Source organism: Idiotropiscis lumnitzeri, chromosome 9, assembly GCF_059441095.1.
Source record: "Idiotropiscis lumnitzeri isolate Australia: NSW breed Sydney's pygmy pipehorse chromosome 9, RoL_Ilum_1.0, whole genome shotgun sequence".
NCBI lineage: Eukaryota > Metazoa > Chordata > Actinopteri > Syngnathiformes > Syngnathidae > Idiotropiscis > Idiotropiscis lumnitzeri.
In genome coordinates, this window is record NC_142399.1 from 23,165,667 (window position 1) to 23,184,486 (window position 18,820).

The following is an 18,820-nucleotide window of genomic DNA, read 5'->3' on the forward strand; positions in this document are numbered from 1 at the left end:
CGTATATCTGTAACAAAGGCACACACAGATGATTGGAGTGAAAATGCCGTCTCTGCTATGCTGGTTTCCACAATCAGGGATTGGACTCGGAGTGGGGATAAGCTGGAGACCTCCCCCTCTACCGATTGGTCTAGGCTTAAACTCAGACTCAGGGTCACAATGCACCCACAGGTGCATATACACCCACCTCTAGATGTGTGATGCATTTTGCTCACTGACACTGAGGAAAGGGCCTTGGTGGTGCTGCCTGACTCCTTCTGGAGTAGAGGGCCAGCCGACGTAGGACTCATGTCAAATGTCACACCAGTCCGAATACGGGGAAAAACAAACTACAAACCCCGAATTAAACAATACCCACTGAAACCCGACGCTGAGGAAGGATAAGAACCAATAATAGGTGCATTAAAGGAAGCAGGGATTTTAATACCGGCACCCGAGTTGGAATGCAATACACCTATTTTTCCAGTAAAAAAGGCGCCACCCTCAGAAGGATGGAGGTTAATACAAGATCTTCGGGCTGTTAATAATGCAGTTATACAACGGACCCCAAATGTGCTGAACGCACACACATTGTTGAATGCACTTAGATCGGATTCACAGTATTTCACGGTTATAGATTTGAGTAATGCATTCTTCAGTATTCTGCTATCAAAGGGAGCAGAAGTTTGGTTTGCATTTACATTTAAAGGAGTAAAATTGACATTTACCCGGTTGCCACAGCCATACGTGGAATCGCCCACCATTTTTTCAGAAGCTATCACAAATTGCCTATCCCAATTTGAGCCACTAGAGGGTAGCCAGATCATTGTGTATGTGGATGATATTTTGATTGCATCCCCGACACAATGGCAGTGCAAGACAGACACAATTGCGCCGTTACAGTACCTGGCTGAGACAGGAAACAAAGTGTCTAAAAATAAGCTCCAATTGTGGAAGAAGGAAGTTAAATATTTGGGACACACACTCACACAAGAAGGAAGAACAATTCGTCAAGATCAAAAGGCAGCTATAGTAGCAACACCGAAGCCTACTACTAAAAATCAGTTAATGGCTTTTCTAGGATTATACAACTACTGCCGGATTTGGGTAATAGACTAACTATGCTCTCCTAGCAAAGCTATTACAAAACATGGTACACACCAACCCCATGGCAATGTCAGCAAAATTGAATTGGACGAAACCTACTGACACTGCTTTTAATAAATTGAAACTGGCAATAACTGATACGGCGGCATTGGCACAACCAGATTACTCCAAACCATTTGTTCAAACTGTGGATGCTAAACGCGACTGTGTGACCTCAGTGCTGTTGCAGCAGCATGGCACTAGGCTCAAACCAGTAGCATACTATTCACAATACTTAGACCCTGATGCTCGTGCAACCCCGTACTGTGTTCAAGCAGTGGTGGCGGCTGCCCAGTTAACTCTAAAGGTGCCACATGCGGTCTCAGCCTTGTTGCTGGAGACAAAAATGTCTTTCCTTTCACCAGCAAGACACTTGTCAGCGCTTTTACTATCACAACCTAACTTAACTATTGAACATTGTACGACATTGAATCCAGCAACTCTTATGCCTACACCACATGATGGCACACCGCATGATTGTATAACTGAAACCGATGTTATGTACAAGCCTAGACCAGTCATAACCGATATACCCCTGTCAAAGGGGGATGTCATATTCGTCGATGGGTCCGCTTTTAAAGACGAGCATGGAATAAATCATGTGGGTTATGCGGAAACAACGGCCAATAATATAATTGCGACAGAAAGACTGGCATCAAATATGTCTGCTCAAGCACGCCCTATGAAGGCAGGCCCGTGACAGTGTTTACAGACAGTCAGTATGCATACAGCTCTGCTCATACGTTTTGCAGGCAATGGCAGCTCCGCGGATTTATCACCACAACAGGAAAGGAGGTTAAGCATAAGTCATTACTTGTTGACCTCCTGGCCGCTATTCAGCTGCCTTCGTTGCTGGCTATTTGTAAATGTGAAACGCATCGCAAAAGAAATGATCCAGTCGTGGTAGGAAATAGGTTCGCCGATCAGGCAGTAAAAGCTGCGGCTACAGGAAATGCCATTGTTTGCAAAGCTGAAGTCAAAACTGATGAAGTTGATGAGGACTTGCAAGATATTCTTAAGGAGAGGCATAGGGGTGTGTCTGATGCAGAGAAGTGATTATGGATAAGAAAAGGGGCCACATATGTTAGCGGTCTCTATAGCGGTCCAGATAGCAAGCCGTGGCTGCCTCTGTCTCTGTTCTCGTGGGTGGCGAATGTGCCACATGGGCTTTGCCATGAGTCAGCAGGGAGTATGGTTGATCAAGTGAACAGACAATTTAATTCCTTTGGGTTCACACAATATGCAAAGAATTTTTGTAGACAATGCTTAATTTGCATTAAGAATAACCCACAGGGGAATGTAAGACCAAAAAGAGGCTCGTTTCCAGAACCTGAAAATCCATTTCAACAATACACATGGATTTTATTCAATTATCCAAATCACGAGGATATGAATATTGTTTGGTAATTATTGATGTATTCTCAAGATGGGTTGAAATATATCCTACAGCCAAATCTGATTCTCTAACAGTGGCTAAAGCACTATGTATACATATAATACCAACATTTGGAATCCCGAGAGTTATTAGAAGTGATAATGGGTTCCATTTCGTAAATGATGTTATCAAGAGGTTGTCAGAACAGTTTAAAATAAATTTAAAAAGGCATTGTATTTATCATCCGCAAAGTGCTGGTTTAGTTGAGAGGACAAATGGTACCATATAAAATAAGTTAATCAAAACAATGAAAGAGACAGCAGGGTTCGCGGTTAACCGCTTCCCGATTGCCCGGGGCAAGTGAAATTTGGCCACGGGCAACCTTGCCATAGAGTCACAGGAGCAAGGGAGAGAAAACTGCCATTGAAATGCTTGGAAATAATTTAGCTCAACTTACCTCAATGCGGCCCTCCTGCTCTAATGGTTTGATCCCTGCAAAGATGTCTGGGTCATCTTGGTGGTTGTTAACCAACTGTCCAGCTGCTCTCTCTTCTGAAGCAGGACTCAGATAGTAAGCCTTGTAGTCATCTTCACACACAACTAGTCCATTTGCTGCTTCTGATTCTTGTTGAGCAATTCCACACACACCAGGATCTCTATTATCTGCTGCTCTTCCAGCACATGTATCCTCCCCAAGGCCTTCAGGAGGCTTTGTAGAAACAGAATTACTGCATGAACTGGCTAATGGTTCCTCACTGTTAACCGAGTTCACATCGTTGTTCTGTTCTGAGTCCTCCTCTGGCTGATTCTCTGATTTGAAAGGAATAGTGAGTGGCACAGTCTTTGTAGAATGACAGCCATCTGCAGCTATGTTAATATGTTTATACTCCAATATTGTGTTTTTAAGACTGCTGCATGCATTATTGCATGACTCTTGAAGCAGTGGTCCATGGGAGCTAAGTATTTCTGGTGGTGGGGGAATAAAATCAAATGTATTGCTTGCCTCAGCCCCCAAAGCCAGATTATACCCATCATCAAGGCTGAGTTCAGCAAGGTCGGGCTCCAAAGAGCTATCCTCACTGCTGGTTCTCCGTTTGGCATTGACATTTTTACAACCTCCAAAAATTCCCCCCTTACCAAAGCTCTTTGTCAATTTTAACTTACCCCCAGAGGCACTACTTGGTCCTTTGTAGGAGCACTTCCCTCCTTCATCTACTAGAGACAGTGAGAGACCCCCTCCCAGAGGAAAAAACGTAGTTCCCCCTCCATTCACTGACAAAGCCTTCTTCTTGCTTTGTATCATCTCTTTTGGCCTCACGACGACCTCTTGCTGACGACTTCCTCTTGCTTTACGATCTGCTCCTCCTGGTTCAAGAGGTACCCCAATAGATCCTGCAGACGCTCGTACTGCGCTCTGATGCTGCATTCCCCTCAACAGGTAGAGGTTGGCTGTCTTCTTTTCAGCATCACAGTATGTGATACCTTCCAGGGGGTAGGCCATTTGCCAGTTAAAGTAACATGACTCCACAGCAGGTTTAAAGCCTTGGAAAAGCTTGTCCAGGGACTTGCGATGTTGTCCGCGCCTCACTATCTCTATAACTTTAAGGTGCCAGTGCTTCAGGTGACTTGCTAGTTCCAGACGCCTAGGAAAGATGAAATTACAGGTTAAAATCAATAATTGAATATATTGAAATTATGATTTGATGTGAACAAATTATCTTTAAATGTCAGTAAGTCAAATGTTATGTTATTTACTAAGTACAGTATACACAGTTGGTTTTGATATTGATAGGGTGCATGAAAACAAATTAATTTGGGTGACAATAGATCACAGACTTAGCTGGAAACCACACATTACACACGTGAAGTTCAAAATATTTGGAAGTAAAGCAATCATAAATAAAGAAAAGCAGGTTCTGGTTCATAAGTCACTTTTTACTGCTCTTACCATGCTTATAATATTGTGCGGAGGTTTGGAGTATCAACGATAAAAAACAAATCTTTGCAGTCATTAAACATTCTTCAAAAAGGAGCAATGAGGACCATTCGGAAGGTTGGCTACCTGTAACATACTAATCCAATAGTTCTGAAGTCAAAATTATTAAAATTCACGACACAGCTGCACATCAAACAGCAATAATAATGTAAAAGGTCAATAACCATCATCAAATATTAAAAAGATATTTCAGGACAGTGAGGGGGCTTATAATTTAAGGGGAAATTAAGGGGAAACTTAAACATGAAGCAGGAATACCACCATGTAAAGTTTTTGGATACCTTGCTGGTTTAAAACTATGGAACAGTCTGAGTGAGGAGCAGAAGCAATGTCCAAGCTTAATTCAATTCAAAGTGAAGTACAAAAGTGTGATGTTTACAAAATACAGAGGTTGATGATTATGGTTAATAAGGTGGTATCGGAGAATCAAAGGGTGCTGCATATCTGATTTGCAATACATAATTCTGCAGCAAAGAGTACACCGGGTTCCAAATTATTATGCAAATTATGTTTCTACTGTAAGAGAATTGTAATGTTTTTTTAAACAAGCAAAACAATCATATTTCTAAATAAAAGTGTTGTTTTTTATAAAATGCACTTTTCCAATGTATAAATACAAATCAGTGTTCCAAGACATTTTAGCGGTTGCAAAGAACTGAAGCCATTTATTGAATATGCGACCATTTGAAAGGTGCTGAAAAAACAAACAAAAAAAAAACATCAACAAACATTAACAGGTCCAAGCACATTTTAACAAAACTTGCACCCATTGACCTTGTGAGAATTTGCAGATTGAATTGAATATATTTGCAGGAAATCAATAGCCTCCTGAAGCTTTTGGAGATGAGGGCCACACCATATCTGATTTCATATTCCCAATGCACCCAAAGATGCAGTTATCCATTGCGGTGGGATGTGGGAGTCTTTTTTTGTAGATCTTGGTGTGCCACATATACTTTCAATATTTTCATAGAACTAGGCCTCTGCTCCTTCTTTCACTCCACTGCATTCACGGCCCTCTAAATCCGTCATTCTTGTATCCATCTGCTTCTGCAGCTCCACGAGCTAGACCGCAGCATCCTCCAGACTTTGGGTGTGCTCCTCCACTTCCGCAAACCGCCTCTAAACATCTTAAATTCTGTTGTTTGTCTTCTTAATGTCCTTATTTCTTGCAAACTGTCAAGAGTTCTCCCGGCGAAAGTCTTGTATTTCCTGCAGAATTGTGTCCATGTTTGCCATATTCTCCAAATGTTGTTGAGTTTCTTCTATCTCTTGGATTGCTCACATTTTCCGCTCGGCTTCCTTTTCGGCACCTGTAGATTCAGTCTGTTCTCCGACGACCTCTCCTCCGAGTTTGGCGGCCTCGCTTGTTGGCTTTGCTGGCTGGCCTGTTGGCTTAGCTGACTTGTTGTTCGCCTCAAAGGTGAAATCCGGGTTTTTATTTGACACTCAACTTCTTCGCTTATTTTTCATCATTGTCCTTACTATCACACGCTTATATTTATGATCAATTTCTCAAATCGATGTGACCATTGGGCTTGAGTAATCTCAATGTTGGAGAGCTCGCTCTTGATGCTGCCGCCATGTCGGAGTCCAGCTTGAAGTCTCCCTAAAAGACATTTTTAAGAGGAATTGGCTTGTTACATATACTACGAAATTTTTCAAGAAAACAGAACATAAAACTGGGGCTGCTTTATTAAAAATTCCTTGGGGTGCTCGCGATCCATCTTTTAAAATTCACACAGTCAACAAGTAAAACTTTAATGACTTTGCCATGCCTGATATGAATGCAAAGTTTCATTAATTTTTGCGCTTATTTAGTCCGTCAAAATCAGTGTTGCTTTATGGCAAACTGCTTTGCAACGTTCACAGCTTTTCCCGAAAAATCACAAATTTTGTATTTCAAAATCATGAATGCCTAAAAACTCTATTTAACAGATATTAGGTCGATCTTGTTAACCTGTTCGGACGAAAACACAAAAGAATGAACTATTTACTTCCTTTAGCCAGTAGGTGGCGCTACCAATACGATGAAAAATAATTTCGTAGATGTATTATCAAATGTGAGACATTTTTGAGAGAATTTATTGTGTAGTTAAAGTTAGAGCAGCTTTTGTTGTCAAAGCTACGTCAAACTTTGAAGTCAATTCAAAATGGCAGGAAGTGCAGACGCTGGTGGATTCTTCTTTACCACTGCTGTGGTGTTGTGTGTCCAAGAGAGGTCATCGGAGATCTGTACTCCCAGCATGTATAGTATAAGAGCAACATCTTGAGGCTATACTGCCACATTTTCAGGTGGATTATGCCAAATTTCCAGGTGGATTAGTTTAATTGGCTCAGTGCAATACGTTAAAATGTAAAAAAAAACAACATTTTTTTAAATAAATAAATAAAAATAAAATGTCGCCACTAGGTGGCGGTATACATATAGTAGAATATTAAAATTAGGATGTCTTTGGGCAAATACTCCTTATATACAAGTGACGTTTTAGATTTTTAGGAGTATGTGCAGGGGAGTTATTAAGCATCTTGTCCATTTAGGCAAAGCAAATTTTAAAGCCTCGCTCCAGTCATATAGTAGTTCTAAAACATAAATTTGCAGTCCAGGCAACACCAACATTCAAAAGTACATTCAAAACGGCGGACTTCCTGTAAAGTTTAGCATACAGCTTCAAGAGACTTTTTTGTAGGAATTGGCCTGTTACATCTACTACTAAATTTGCGTAGTTCTAGATGAAACATACAACTGGGTCTGCTTTTTCTTTGACTTCTAGAGGGTGCTAGCGAACCATTTTTTTTAAAACATAAAACGACTGAACTGTTGAAATGAACTGTTTTAAACTGTTGAACAAAGTACAGAAATGAAAAATATCAGTGTGTGTATGTGTAAGTGTGCAAGTGTGCGTGTGTGTGTGTGAGTGCGTGCGCGCGCATGTGTGTGTGCATGTCCATTCCACTCCAGCATTCACACGTACTTTTTTTGTGTGATATAAAATTAAACAGTTGCCTTGATGCAAGGGCACACAAAATATTTCACACCAGATTTGTGTCCCACTCCGCTTGCCTTTGCGCAAACAGACCCGACACTTCCTCTGTGTTCTGGCTTTGCTGGTCCATGGCAATTATGCAAGCTTGTGCTTGTTCAAAGGCTGTGCGAGCCGAATTGGTGGATCTGTTTTGAAAGGGGCTTGAGTATTTTTTCCCTCACCCACAGCACCCTCAACATTCACTCCCGCCATGATGCGTGGCTTTGCTGTCCATGTGTCCGCAACATTCATCATAAACTTTAGAAGGGAGTGTGCCTTGTCTGGGCGTTTGGCTTTAAAAATAACATAAGCAATGAACATCCATCCATCCATTATCTATACCGCTTCTTGGGTCGCGGGGGGTGCTGGAGCCTATCCCAGCTATCTTCGGGCAGTAGGCGGGGGACACCCTGAACTGGTTGCCAGCCAATTGCAGGACACACAGAGACTAACAACCATCCGCGCTCACACTCATACCTAGGGGCAATTTAGTGTCCAATCAACCTGCCATGCATGTTTTTGGAAATGTGGGAGGAAACCGGAGTACCCGTAGGAAACCCACGCAGGCACCGGGAGAACATGCAAACTCCCCACAGGATGGCCTGAGCCGGGATTGAACCCACGACCGATGCTGTCTCTCAATGTGAGGCCATCGTGCTGACCAGTCGGTCACCGTGCCGCCCCAGCATTGAACATGCTCAATTAAAATAAATAAGCAACAAACTTTTGGCCAGTTCAGGGTCCTCCGCATAAAGGGATAGTATGGAGTGTTTTGGTCCCATCTGTCCACCCCATTCATGCATGAGTTGTAAACTACAACACACCGGCTTCATCACGCTGATCTTTCTCCTTTCACCTTTCTTCCACACGTCAACCCTCTGCATTTGATCCTTGTGGCAGGTGGTCACCATCTTCACAATGCGCTTGTTCTGCCATGCAATCACCAACACATTTCCGTTATGGCAGGCAAGTCTTCCCCCTAGCCCCAGTGTGCTCTTTGTGGCCTCCTTTACGATTTGTGGCTCTCCTCTATTTTTTCTAAGCGTGCCACACACATGAGTCTTTGCCTCAAGAAGCTTTGTGCACATGTCCACCGAATTGTAAAAATTGTCCATATAGAGGGTGTATCCATGAGGCGGTCAAGAAGTAATGACACAATGTTGGCAACCGTACAAGCCTCCCCTTTGTATGGCAGCAAATTGCCCATGCAAATTGAAACAGTAGCCTGTTTCGCAGTCACACAGTATGTATGAATTTATGCCATACTTGACAGGTTTTTGTGGGTTGTAAACTCAAAAGGAAAGGCGCCCCCGCCACTTCATCATCCCCTCATCTATACAAATATCTTTGTTCGGTTGGTACAGTGTTTTGAATTTGTCCAGCAGGTAAGTGAGTACCTGATTGACCCTGTACAGTCTATTGGACGCGTCAAATGATGTCGCCGTATTGAAATGGAGGAACCTCAAAATGTTTTGATATTGGTTCCTTGCCATTGTCTGACCAAAAATAGAGTTTGTATGTAAATGATGCACAGACCAGTACATCGCAAGGGTTTTTTTTTTTTTCACAAATCCTGTGATGAAACTGAGCCCGAAAAATAATTTTAGTTCCGCAACAGTAGTTGGTCTCCATCGCAACTTTTTGCGGTCAAGACCACTGGGGTTAGTGGAAAGAAATTGTCAGCGAAGCGATCCGTGGCATCCGCGAGGTGTTGCAGAAGCTCATCTGTTATAAACAGTTGCAGGAAGTCAGCTGGCTCCTCAGACTCCAGATGTGCAGCAGCATTCAGTGGCCCAGGGGTTGCTGTAAAGAGGATGTTCTTTGGTTGCCATCCAGTTTGATGCCATCTTGAATGACAACCACAGCTTCCTGATGCATGACATGTGAATTACAGAAATATAAACAATTGGAAATATGGTATATTTTATTGCTGCATTTTATTGCTGGAGTGTGAAGTGACATACTTTTATTTACCTTTCTTTACACCAACAATGCGAGGAGGAATTTTTTTGCTGCGGGATACACAATCTGTGAATTTTAGTATGTATGATTACCACACCATTCAGTATTTTTGCAACAGACTTGCTTAGTTACTCTCGTGTATAACTGCACATTTACGCTACATATTTTGCCCGCAAGATGCATAATATGTACAATATTTGCATGAGGGGTAACCACATTTTCAATGGGAACTTTCGAGCACTTACCTCGTCGTCAGGGGGGTCTGGTGAGGATTCCCTGCAGCTTTCACTGTTGTCCGAAGGCACATACTCGTCGGACAAGTCGGGGTCCAAATCAGGTTCAAATTCGTCTTCAGTATTGGAAGGGATCTGTGAGCTGCATAGGCGAAGTCGCGCACGTGAGACACGTGGAGCCCCGCGGCGGTCTTCATCGCTCGACTGAGAGGAGACAGTTGGGACCATGTGCGACACCTGCGCCGTAGTCTTCATCGCTCGACTCCGGCGAGAAAATCAGCGGACGATGTGCACTACGTGAGGCATGCGATGGTCCAGCAAGGACATCGTCCTCATCATCTGACGTTGCCGGCGATGCTAGCCGCAAGGCACGCTGAGCCTCTTTCGACGGCTGTTTGGTTTGACGACGACGAAGCTTCATCCTCTCAACCAAACCGTCTCCATCGCCTTGATCATTCTTTTGGGAAGCTTTTTTTACAAAAAAGCATTCCTCGATCATCAATTGTTTGGAAGTTTTCATAGCTAATGCTACTGCTGCTAACCACGCTACTCTCCACACTACTCCACACTCTACTCCAGCATCCCGCCCCCAAATTGTACCTCTGGTGTAGAATCACAGTGAATCTTTTATACCTCTGCCCCCTGGTGGTCGATTTTTACATGAGTTACGTTGCAGACAAGGCTGATTCTCAGTCAGAAGTTGCATCAGACCCTTCTGCACACTATGACGTAAAAAAGACAAAAAGGCGTACTTATACGTCTCGTGTAGAGTGCGCCAATGCTTTAAAAGACGTACTTGCACGTCTTGTGGATGGAAAGAGTTAACATCCATATATATGTCTTTGGGCCACAACCCTTTATAGACATGTGAGGTTTGGGATTTTTAGGCACATGTGCAGGGGAGTTAAGATTTCTATCCCTCCAGTAGCACATAACACCTAACTGCTATGTGGACCCGCAAGCCAGTCTGCTTCTCGCATCCCGGCTTGTTCCTGTCCTTGTCATCAACCTGTGACAGGACTGCTTCAACACACTGCCGCTGAACTCCGCCGCATTGACCGGCACTTGTCCGAGGGCGAGCTACCACCACAGCGGCTCTTCCATCCGGACATCGTCGTTGACCCCGTAGACGATACATCCACTGTGGGCGTTTTAGCCAGTCGGCTAACGCTAGTGTCAGACACGCCAACACAGCGATCCGTTTCGGCGAACTTAACATTGGCTAGCTCACGAGCAAGGGCCAGCTCAAGCGGGATCTCCTCACCGACCGCAGATTGGATTTTCTCTCCTTGACTGAAACGTGGCAGTAGCCCAACAACTTCTCACACCTGAATGAATCTGACTGAATGAATCTCAATTTGACTTCTACAGCTCTGGTCCCTGTGACAACAGCCGTAGTGGGGGTGTTTCAATAATCCACCGCGAGAAATGGAAAACACTTCCAGCATCCGTGTCAATATTCAATTCAATGGAATGTTCGGCTTTGTTACAACCTGTCGCCATCCCCACCATTGTTTCCGTTGCCTAAACCCGCCCAAATCACACGGTGACTTTTTACGCTCTCATCCAGCTTTCCACTCTTTCTCCAAATACACTTCTACTAGGAGACTTTAATATCAACATGGAAAACAATTATCTGGCCAACACCAAAGACTTCTTATCATGCCTGGACAGCTTTGGCATCGGTAAATTTGTTGATTTTTCAAATTACTCCAACGGCCATACACTTCATCTCATCTGCTGTTCTGGCCTCACTCCCTCAAATGGTTTTTCTGATGAACTCAATGCAACTGATCACTTCCTCTTAACATTCAATGTTGCGCTCTGCATGTCTGCCATTAAATCCATTAAGCGCATCAACACTGGAATACTCTGCTCTAACATTGATAAAATCATCATCCCTGAACATTCCTCCAAGCCCAATTCACTTGCAGCCCAGTATAACGATGAACTTATCAGCATCCTAAACTCCCGTGCCCCACTGAAAACACGCACCATCTCCTCCTCAACTTCCCCCTGGTATGCAGCACCTTAGAGCAATGAAATCGAAAGGTCGACAATTGGAACTTCTTTTAGGAAAACTGGTTTCTTTATCCACAAATGCACATGGAACACATCACTCTGTAGAAAAAAATCTATTGCTCCAACCAAAACAACCTATTTCTCTGGTCTTATTTCATCAAAGGCCGGCAACACGAAAACACTTTCTTCACTTTGCAATATCTTCCAACCACCCAACTCCCTACCTCCTCACATGTACTCAACTGACACATGCAACTCCATAATGCTGTTTTTCACTGAAAAAAAATATCCACCGACACCACCACGCAAATGCACTCTCTCCTCCCAAATCTGAAACCCTACCCACCTGCCAGTCTCTACTTTTGTACTACCCAATTCCTCAGAACTCGCACAACTCATCCACAAATGCAAGCCCTCCACCTGCCTGCTCGATCCCCCTCCTACAACCCAAGTCAAATAACAATCCTAACCCTAAACGTTCCTTGACTACTTCCGCTCATCTTTGCCATACTTCATTCTTCTTTCTCCACTGGCACTGAACCATCATTGTTCAAAACTGCCCCCAATTCTGAAAAAAAAAATGGTTTAGACCGCAACAACTACAATAACCTCCACCCTTTTTCCAACCTACCATTCATTTCAAAAGTCCTTGAAAAAGTAGTCACAACTCAACTCCATTTTCATCTAACTTGCAAAAACCTTAATGAGCCTTTTCAGTCCGATTTCCTTCTCCTGTACAGCACTGAATCAGCTCTATTTAAAGTAACTTCTGATCTCCTCATGCATCTAGCTCTGGTTCACTTAGATGCAGGTGTTTTGAGAAAAGAAGTGATTCTTGACTTGTGTAAAGCATTTAACACTGTGAATCATTTTAATGACTAAATTGTCATATTTTAATTTCTCCTCGGACACAATGAAATTGATAGAATCATAGCTTAAAAACAGAAAACAGTGAGTTAAAATTTATTTGGTGCATCTCAAGGGACCGCTGCTGTTTAGCTCGCGCATAAACGACCTTCCACAACATTGTCCATCTAATGTTACTTGTCAGATGTCCACTGACGATGCAGTTATTTATGTACATGCAATCACAAAACATCACGCTGCATAGTATCTATCAGCCACCATGTCTGATGTGTTAAACTGGCTAGAACATTATCATATACATCTTAATGTATCAAATGTTCTTTTCAATTTGATGTGCTGATACAAATCCTAACGTATTTGTGGAAGGAATGAGAATCGAGGTTGTAAAGGAGTTCAAATATTTAGGAATTATGTTGGACTCAGTTACAGTACAGACAAAAAATAAAATGATTGCGTCACATGAAATTTAATCCCTCTAACTTTAGATATATTAGGTATATTTTAACTCTTGATTCATAAAAACTTTTTTCTTAAATGCCATTATATTGGTACATATCACTTAATGTTCAACCAGTTGGACAATGGCATGTAAATCCACAAAGCCAAGCCTGTTGAAATTGTATACGAACAGTCTTTGAAAATCTTGGATGAAAAGCCACATATAGTACCACTGTGAAATTCTGAAGAAATATGAACTCCTGAGCTGGGAAAACACTAAAATATTCTGATTGTATCCTTGTAGAAAAAAAAACTGTCTGGCTCCACCTCCGCTAAATAATTATGTGCAGAATAATATGAACAGGTCAACCAGAGCAGGGTCTAGAGGTGACTGTATAGTTCCATTCAAAAAACCACCTTTGGCCAGTCAACGTTTTTGAACAGAGCATCTCACACCTGGAACACGATACCAAATGACATACAAGACATACCCACTCTTACTTCCTTTGGAAGACACCTAAAAACCTGGATTCTTGAGAATCAAGCCTCTAAAGTGTATGCGATTACTATAGAGTAGGAAACCCTCTGTATGTAATTTAGGTTTGTAAATATGCCTTTGGAACTGTTTGTCACGCTGTAATTTGTTTTTTAGTGTTTTGTGACATTATATAAATATATATATATATATATATATATATATATATATATACACAAACAATTATGTTGGTGAATAATGTTATTAGTGTGTACACAAACATCTGTGTACATGACTGAAGTGCAATAAGATTTTACTACTTGACTCTTGCACGTAGCATATAAACAGTCAAGCATTTGTGCACTACGGCACTTTAACATGTATGAAAGCTAGCACTGCAGCACTTTACAACTCATATCCATACTTGGTTGCATTCAGTGTATTTTTCCATTATTGTGTACTTTTTGTTCTTTGAAACTGTACTGTATTTTAAACTAGAATGCGATGCTTTCTTTTGTTTACTCTAACCTGCCACATGGACAAGCGATAAATTAGCTATTGGCTATAATCTGTCATATTTACAGAAAACTGTTGAATTAATATGCACTGTCCATGTATACATTTAAACAATAGATAAATAAAAATACTTTCCATTCTCATTCTCCTTGATCTGAGTGCGGCCTTTGTCTCCATCTCACACACCATTCTACTCAATAGACTTTCTTCCATTGGCACCCACACTGCCGCACTCAGTTCATCCAGCTAAAATCAGCTTAGATCAAAGATGGCGGCGCGCATAGACGCAGCGGTTAACGGCTCTCCCTCCCAGTGCTCTTTATTGCTTTTTATTTATTGTTTTTTATTTGTGTGATTGTATATATATATATATATAGTTGTAATGTAAATAAGATTTTTTGTTGTAATAATAAATACCTTTGTTAAGAACACCACTTCTCTCTGCCTGCGTTTATAGAGTCCTAAAATTGCTTTTCCGGCGGCTCTGGAAAAGCAGACCGAACAACTCTATGTCGAATTTTGTGACTTTTCAGCTAAGTGCTTGGCCATTACGGTGCCGGAAATTCTGATTGTTCTACGTGGCAACAAAAGCTCCCGCAACATGACTCAGGTGATCCTATCTTCTCGAATTTTTTTACATTTTTGGATATTCCAGCCCTGAAGACTTATACCAACTTATTTTTGATCGTAGTGGTCGCGCCACCTACTGGTAAAAGCAAATACAAGTTCTTTTTGTTGATGTATTACAAGGTCTACCTCATATTTGCTCGGATGAGTGTTTGGGCCTTCAGGATGTCACAATACAAAATTTGTAATTTTTTGTGAAAAGCTGTGGGCGTGGCTTCGCATCGTTCGCCAATAAAAAAAACTAATATTTTGAGGTTCTAAATATGCATAAAAACTCGAGAAACTTTGCACACACATTAGATCAGGCAAAAAAATCAATACTTTATTAGTTTGTGGTTCAGGTTTTTTAAGGATGGCTCGTTATTGAATCCTAGAAATCTTCAAAAAAGCCGGCCCGGATGCGTGTTTCACCTAGCTTTTTGAAATATGTACAAGGCCAAGACCTACAAAAAAGTTTCTTGGAGCCATATGCTATAAATTTAACAGGAAGTCGGCCATTTTGAATTTACTTCAAACATTGACAAGGCTTTGACAAAAAAAGCTCCTCTAACTTTAACTACAAAATACTTTCTGGTGAAGATTCCTCACGTTTGATAATGGCCTGAAGACATCTACAAAGTTATTTTTCATGGTAATGGTATCGCCACCTACTGGTTAAAACAAATACAATGTTTTCTCCGAGCAGGTTAATAAGGTCTGGCTGCATATTGGCTTGGATGAGTGTTTTGGCCTTCAGGATGTCACAATAAGAACTCAGTAATTTTCTGTGAAAAGCTATGGACCTGGCTTTGCACAGTTTGCCTAGAAAAGAATGCTTATTTTGAGGATCTAAATATGAATGAAAACTCACAAAACTTCTTATTAGATACATATATATATATATATATACATATATATATATATATATATATATATATATGGATAGATAGATAGATAGATATACGTATATATACACATATATATACATATACATATTCGTATACATATACATATATATATATATATATACATACATATATACATTAGTACCCACGTCTAAGCCCCTCTAACTCATTCACTGACATTGAAAGTTATATACTATAGTGTCAAAGCTGCTTGTTAACTGGGAAGGCTAGCAGTCAATATTGTTTTTGCCATAAGTACAATTTAATTGATTTTTTAAAAGGAAAAGCAATGGTCCCTAAATTTATACTTGGGCATTACGCTACATTGGGCTTCAGATCTTTTCTCTCGTTTTTTTTTTATTGAATAAAATTTACATTGAACAAATAAAATGAGGATCTGACCTGCAGGGACTCAAAGTGGGGTCTAGCACTGCTAGCTTCCATAGTATCACCATTTCATCGCACATGCTGGCACAGGCATGAGCTGCTAAATCCGACTGTCCATTGCCCCGTCCAGTGTGTCCACTGGCGCTGCTGTGTGATGTAGACGTTTGAACACTATACCACCAGCTGATGATCTGCAAATAAACACAAACATCACAGACAAGAGTGAGCAGTGAAACAAGACTGCGAAAAAGACAATGATTTGTTCCTCTGAAGAAATGCGAAAATACCAATCAGATGAATACACAAAGATTTAGCAGTGAATTTTGAAATTAGTTAGAAGACACCAGCCTAACCAAGCCAAGTTGAATGAACAGATGAAGCCTTCTCGGATGAGAGGCAAAATGTCTTTCAAGACAAAGAGAACATTCCAGTTGCAATTCATGATCTAGTCCGTCCGAACCAAGCTTTGATGCATAAACTGATGAAGCCATCTGGTATGAGAAGCAAAATGTCTTCCAAGACAAACAGAGCAGTCCTGTTGTGATCGATTCAGTAACCCAAGAAACAAATTATACCAAATGAGAGAGAATATCTACAACCACTGAAACTGAGTTTTGCAAAAACTCACAAACTTTGTACAGTAGCACGCCATTTGGCTTTTCTTCCTTTTAAGACTAAAGGGCAGCCCAATAACTGTATTAACTCAAATCCTAACTCAGGTGTGAACAGCCCAGCAATTTGCATTTTGCCTCCAACAAACAACAAAAGCAGTGACTGCCGGAGTTTTTAGTTTAAGTTTTAATGTGATTTTAAATGTTTTGCAAAGGGTTTTGTTAGAACTGCAGCTGTTGTGAAAACGCTATCCAAATAAAGACCCAGAAGAAACCTGCCCTTGACCAAGATGTGCTGTCAAATTACTGACCCATTTTCAATTTGCCTTTCATTTCTAAAATTTGTGAAAACGTGGTGCACCTACAGTTACGATCCTTCTTGGATGTACACAAAGTCATGGGGGTTTTCCAGTCAGGCTTCAAGATAAACTCTTGTCTTCCTGTTTATTGTCTGTGTTAAGATAGTGCTTAGGCGATGAAACCTGACTTTATTTTTGGTCCTTTGAGCCGGATGCCAAGATACCTGAGGATTCCAGCGGGTGTGGTGAACTCCATCAAGACCATGGCCATGGCAGGCTCACTAGAGAGAGCCTAAGATCCTTTTCCAGGACTGGACCTCACCCCACCAGCTGGGATCTGATGGTTGACGGCGATCCAATGGATGGAGGACAACAGTGGTGAGATATTTTTCTTTTTTTTTTTTAACAAGGGGGGAAGTGAGTGACTGGAGTTCTGCGCGTTAAGAAATAAAAACCCTGTGAATACTAGTCAATGGCAGGTGTATGAGGGAAGGCGGAGTCCGAGAAATTCCGTAGGAAAAAAAGGATGGCGGAGTTCCATACGTACTTAAATACCTCGGCCAGTAGGAGCCCTTATAAATGATCAACATAAATCAACCAAAAACCTTACAAACACCACGCGACGCATGTGCACTCGCGACAAATCAGACAGTGTAATATAAATAACGACAATAAGCATGAAAAAGTCATTTATTTCATTTACAAAATACATTAAATTAAGTCAACAAAAGCACCTCTGTTCATTGCTTTATTGGTTTAAGTGCTGTTTATTGTACACATGACTTTGCAGACTTTATTTGCTCTAAGGAGGGTTTCACTTTTGAGCAACGAACATCAGAGTTGAGTTTCATCTGCAATAGAGAAGTCAGTGTATCAGTCCCCATTGTCTGTCTGTATTCTGTGTGGATCTTCCTCACATGGCTGAACACTCTCGCACTATCAGCATTGCTGTGAGGAAGGCAGAGAAGAACAGAGAATAGTTTTTTCATCAGTGGAAACCGATCTTTCCTAAATCCAGTTTTGATTTTTAACAATGGAGGCCAAAATGTCGCTGGCTTGACTGGATGTACTGCTTCACTTGGCTCAGGGAAAAGATGATCAGGAATCAGTTGATAATCTTCCCATTCACCCTTTAAGTCTTCCTGATCTAACTCTGGGGTAAACCTGTCCCCTAACCTAACAATGTGGTCATAGTCCACCTGCTCACTCTTTCTTGCGTCCAGCACCACCAAGTCTATTAACACAATGTTGCCAAACGGAAATTTGCTCATCATTTTGGCAACAACAGCTTCGTAGAAAGACCTCACAGAGTTAAAGAAATTTGACATCATGGCTGGTGTGACAATTGGCTTGGTTTCATCCACCCCATCACTGGCATTAGAAACATCCCTTGTGTCCCAGCCAACAGCAAGTCTGCTGTCCACATGCTGCAGGCTTCTGTTGGTGAAATCTACTGATAACAAGGTATCAGCAGATTTAACATGCTCCATTTTGACGAATTTTACCAGCAGCTTCCTTAACAGACGTTCCATTTCTGGCAGCAAATCCCTAATCATGCATTCCTCTGTTTGGAAGAGGACGTTGAAAAAAAACAATTTCTGGCAGGATGAAGTCGAGGAAGCGGAGAGTGAGGTGAGTGAAAGGATCTTGCAGCCTGTTATGTATTGATTTCACTTTTCCTGCCCTTTCAACATCCACATGACTTGAGAAGTAGCTTTTGAGAGCTTCATACTGGGAGATAGTTATTGTGACAACTCTATGCGGAGACAACCATCGTGTCGCACAGTGCTTGAGGATTTTTTCTTTCTCAGTATTTGTAAAGTCGTGAAACTCTTTAAAATCCTCAATTCTTTTAGAGCTGTTCTTGAAAAAATAAAAAATATCCACCAGCAAGACATCCATATTCACTATTAATGTCTTCACTCCAGCTTTAATGCATAGATTTCCGAGATGAAAAATACAGCCAATAATAAACAC

At 41.4% G+C, this 18,820-nt stretch overlaps 1 protein-coding gene across 8 annotated transcripts in view; it reads right to left on the reverse strand.

Moving 5' to 3' along the window:
* LOC148331454 (zinc finger SWIM domain-containing protein 8-like) overlaps positions 1 to 18,820 on the reverse strand; it is a 259,367-nt gene that overhangs the window by 67,239 nt on the left and 173,308 nt on the right. For all 8 annotated transcript variants that reach the window (XM_088304030.1, XM_088304028.1, XM_088304029.1 and 5 more), the window contains 2 exons: positions 15,949 to 16,124; positions 2,958 to 4,143 (listed from right to left, as the gene is read on the reverse strand). In XM_088304030.1, coding sequence (XP_088160156.1) covers positions 2,958 to 4,143; positions 15,949 to 16,124 — 1,362 coding nt within the window. The remainder of the gene's footprint in view (positions 1 to 2,957; positions 4,144 to 15,948; positions 16,125 to 18,820) is intronic.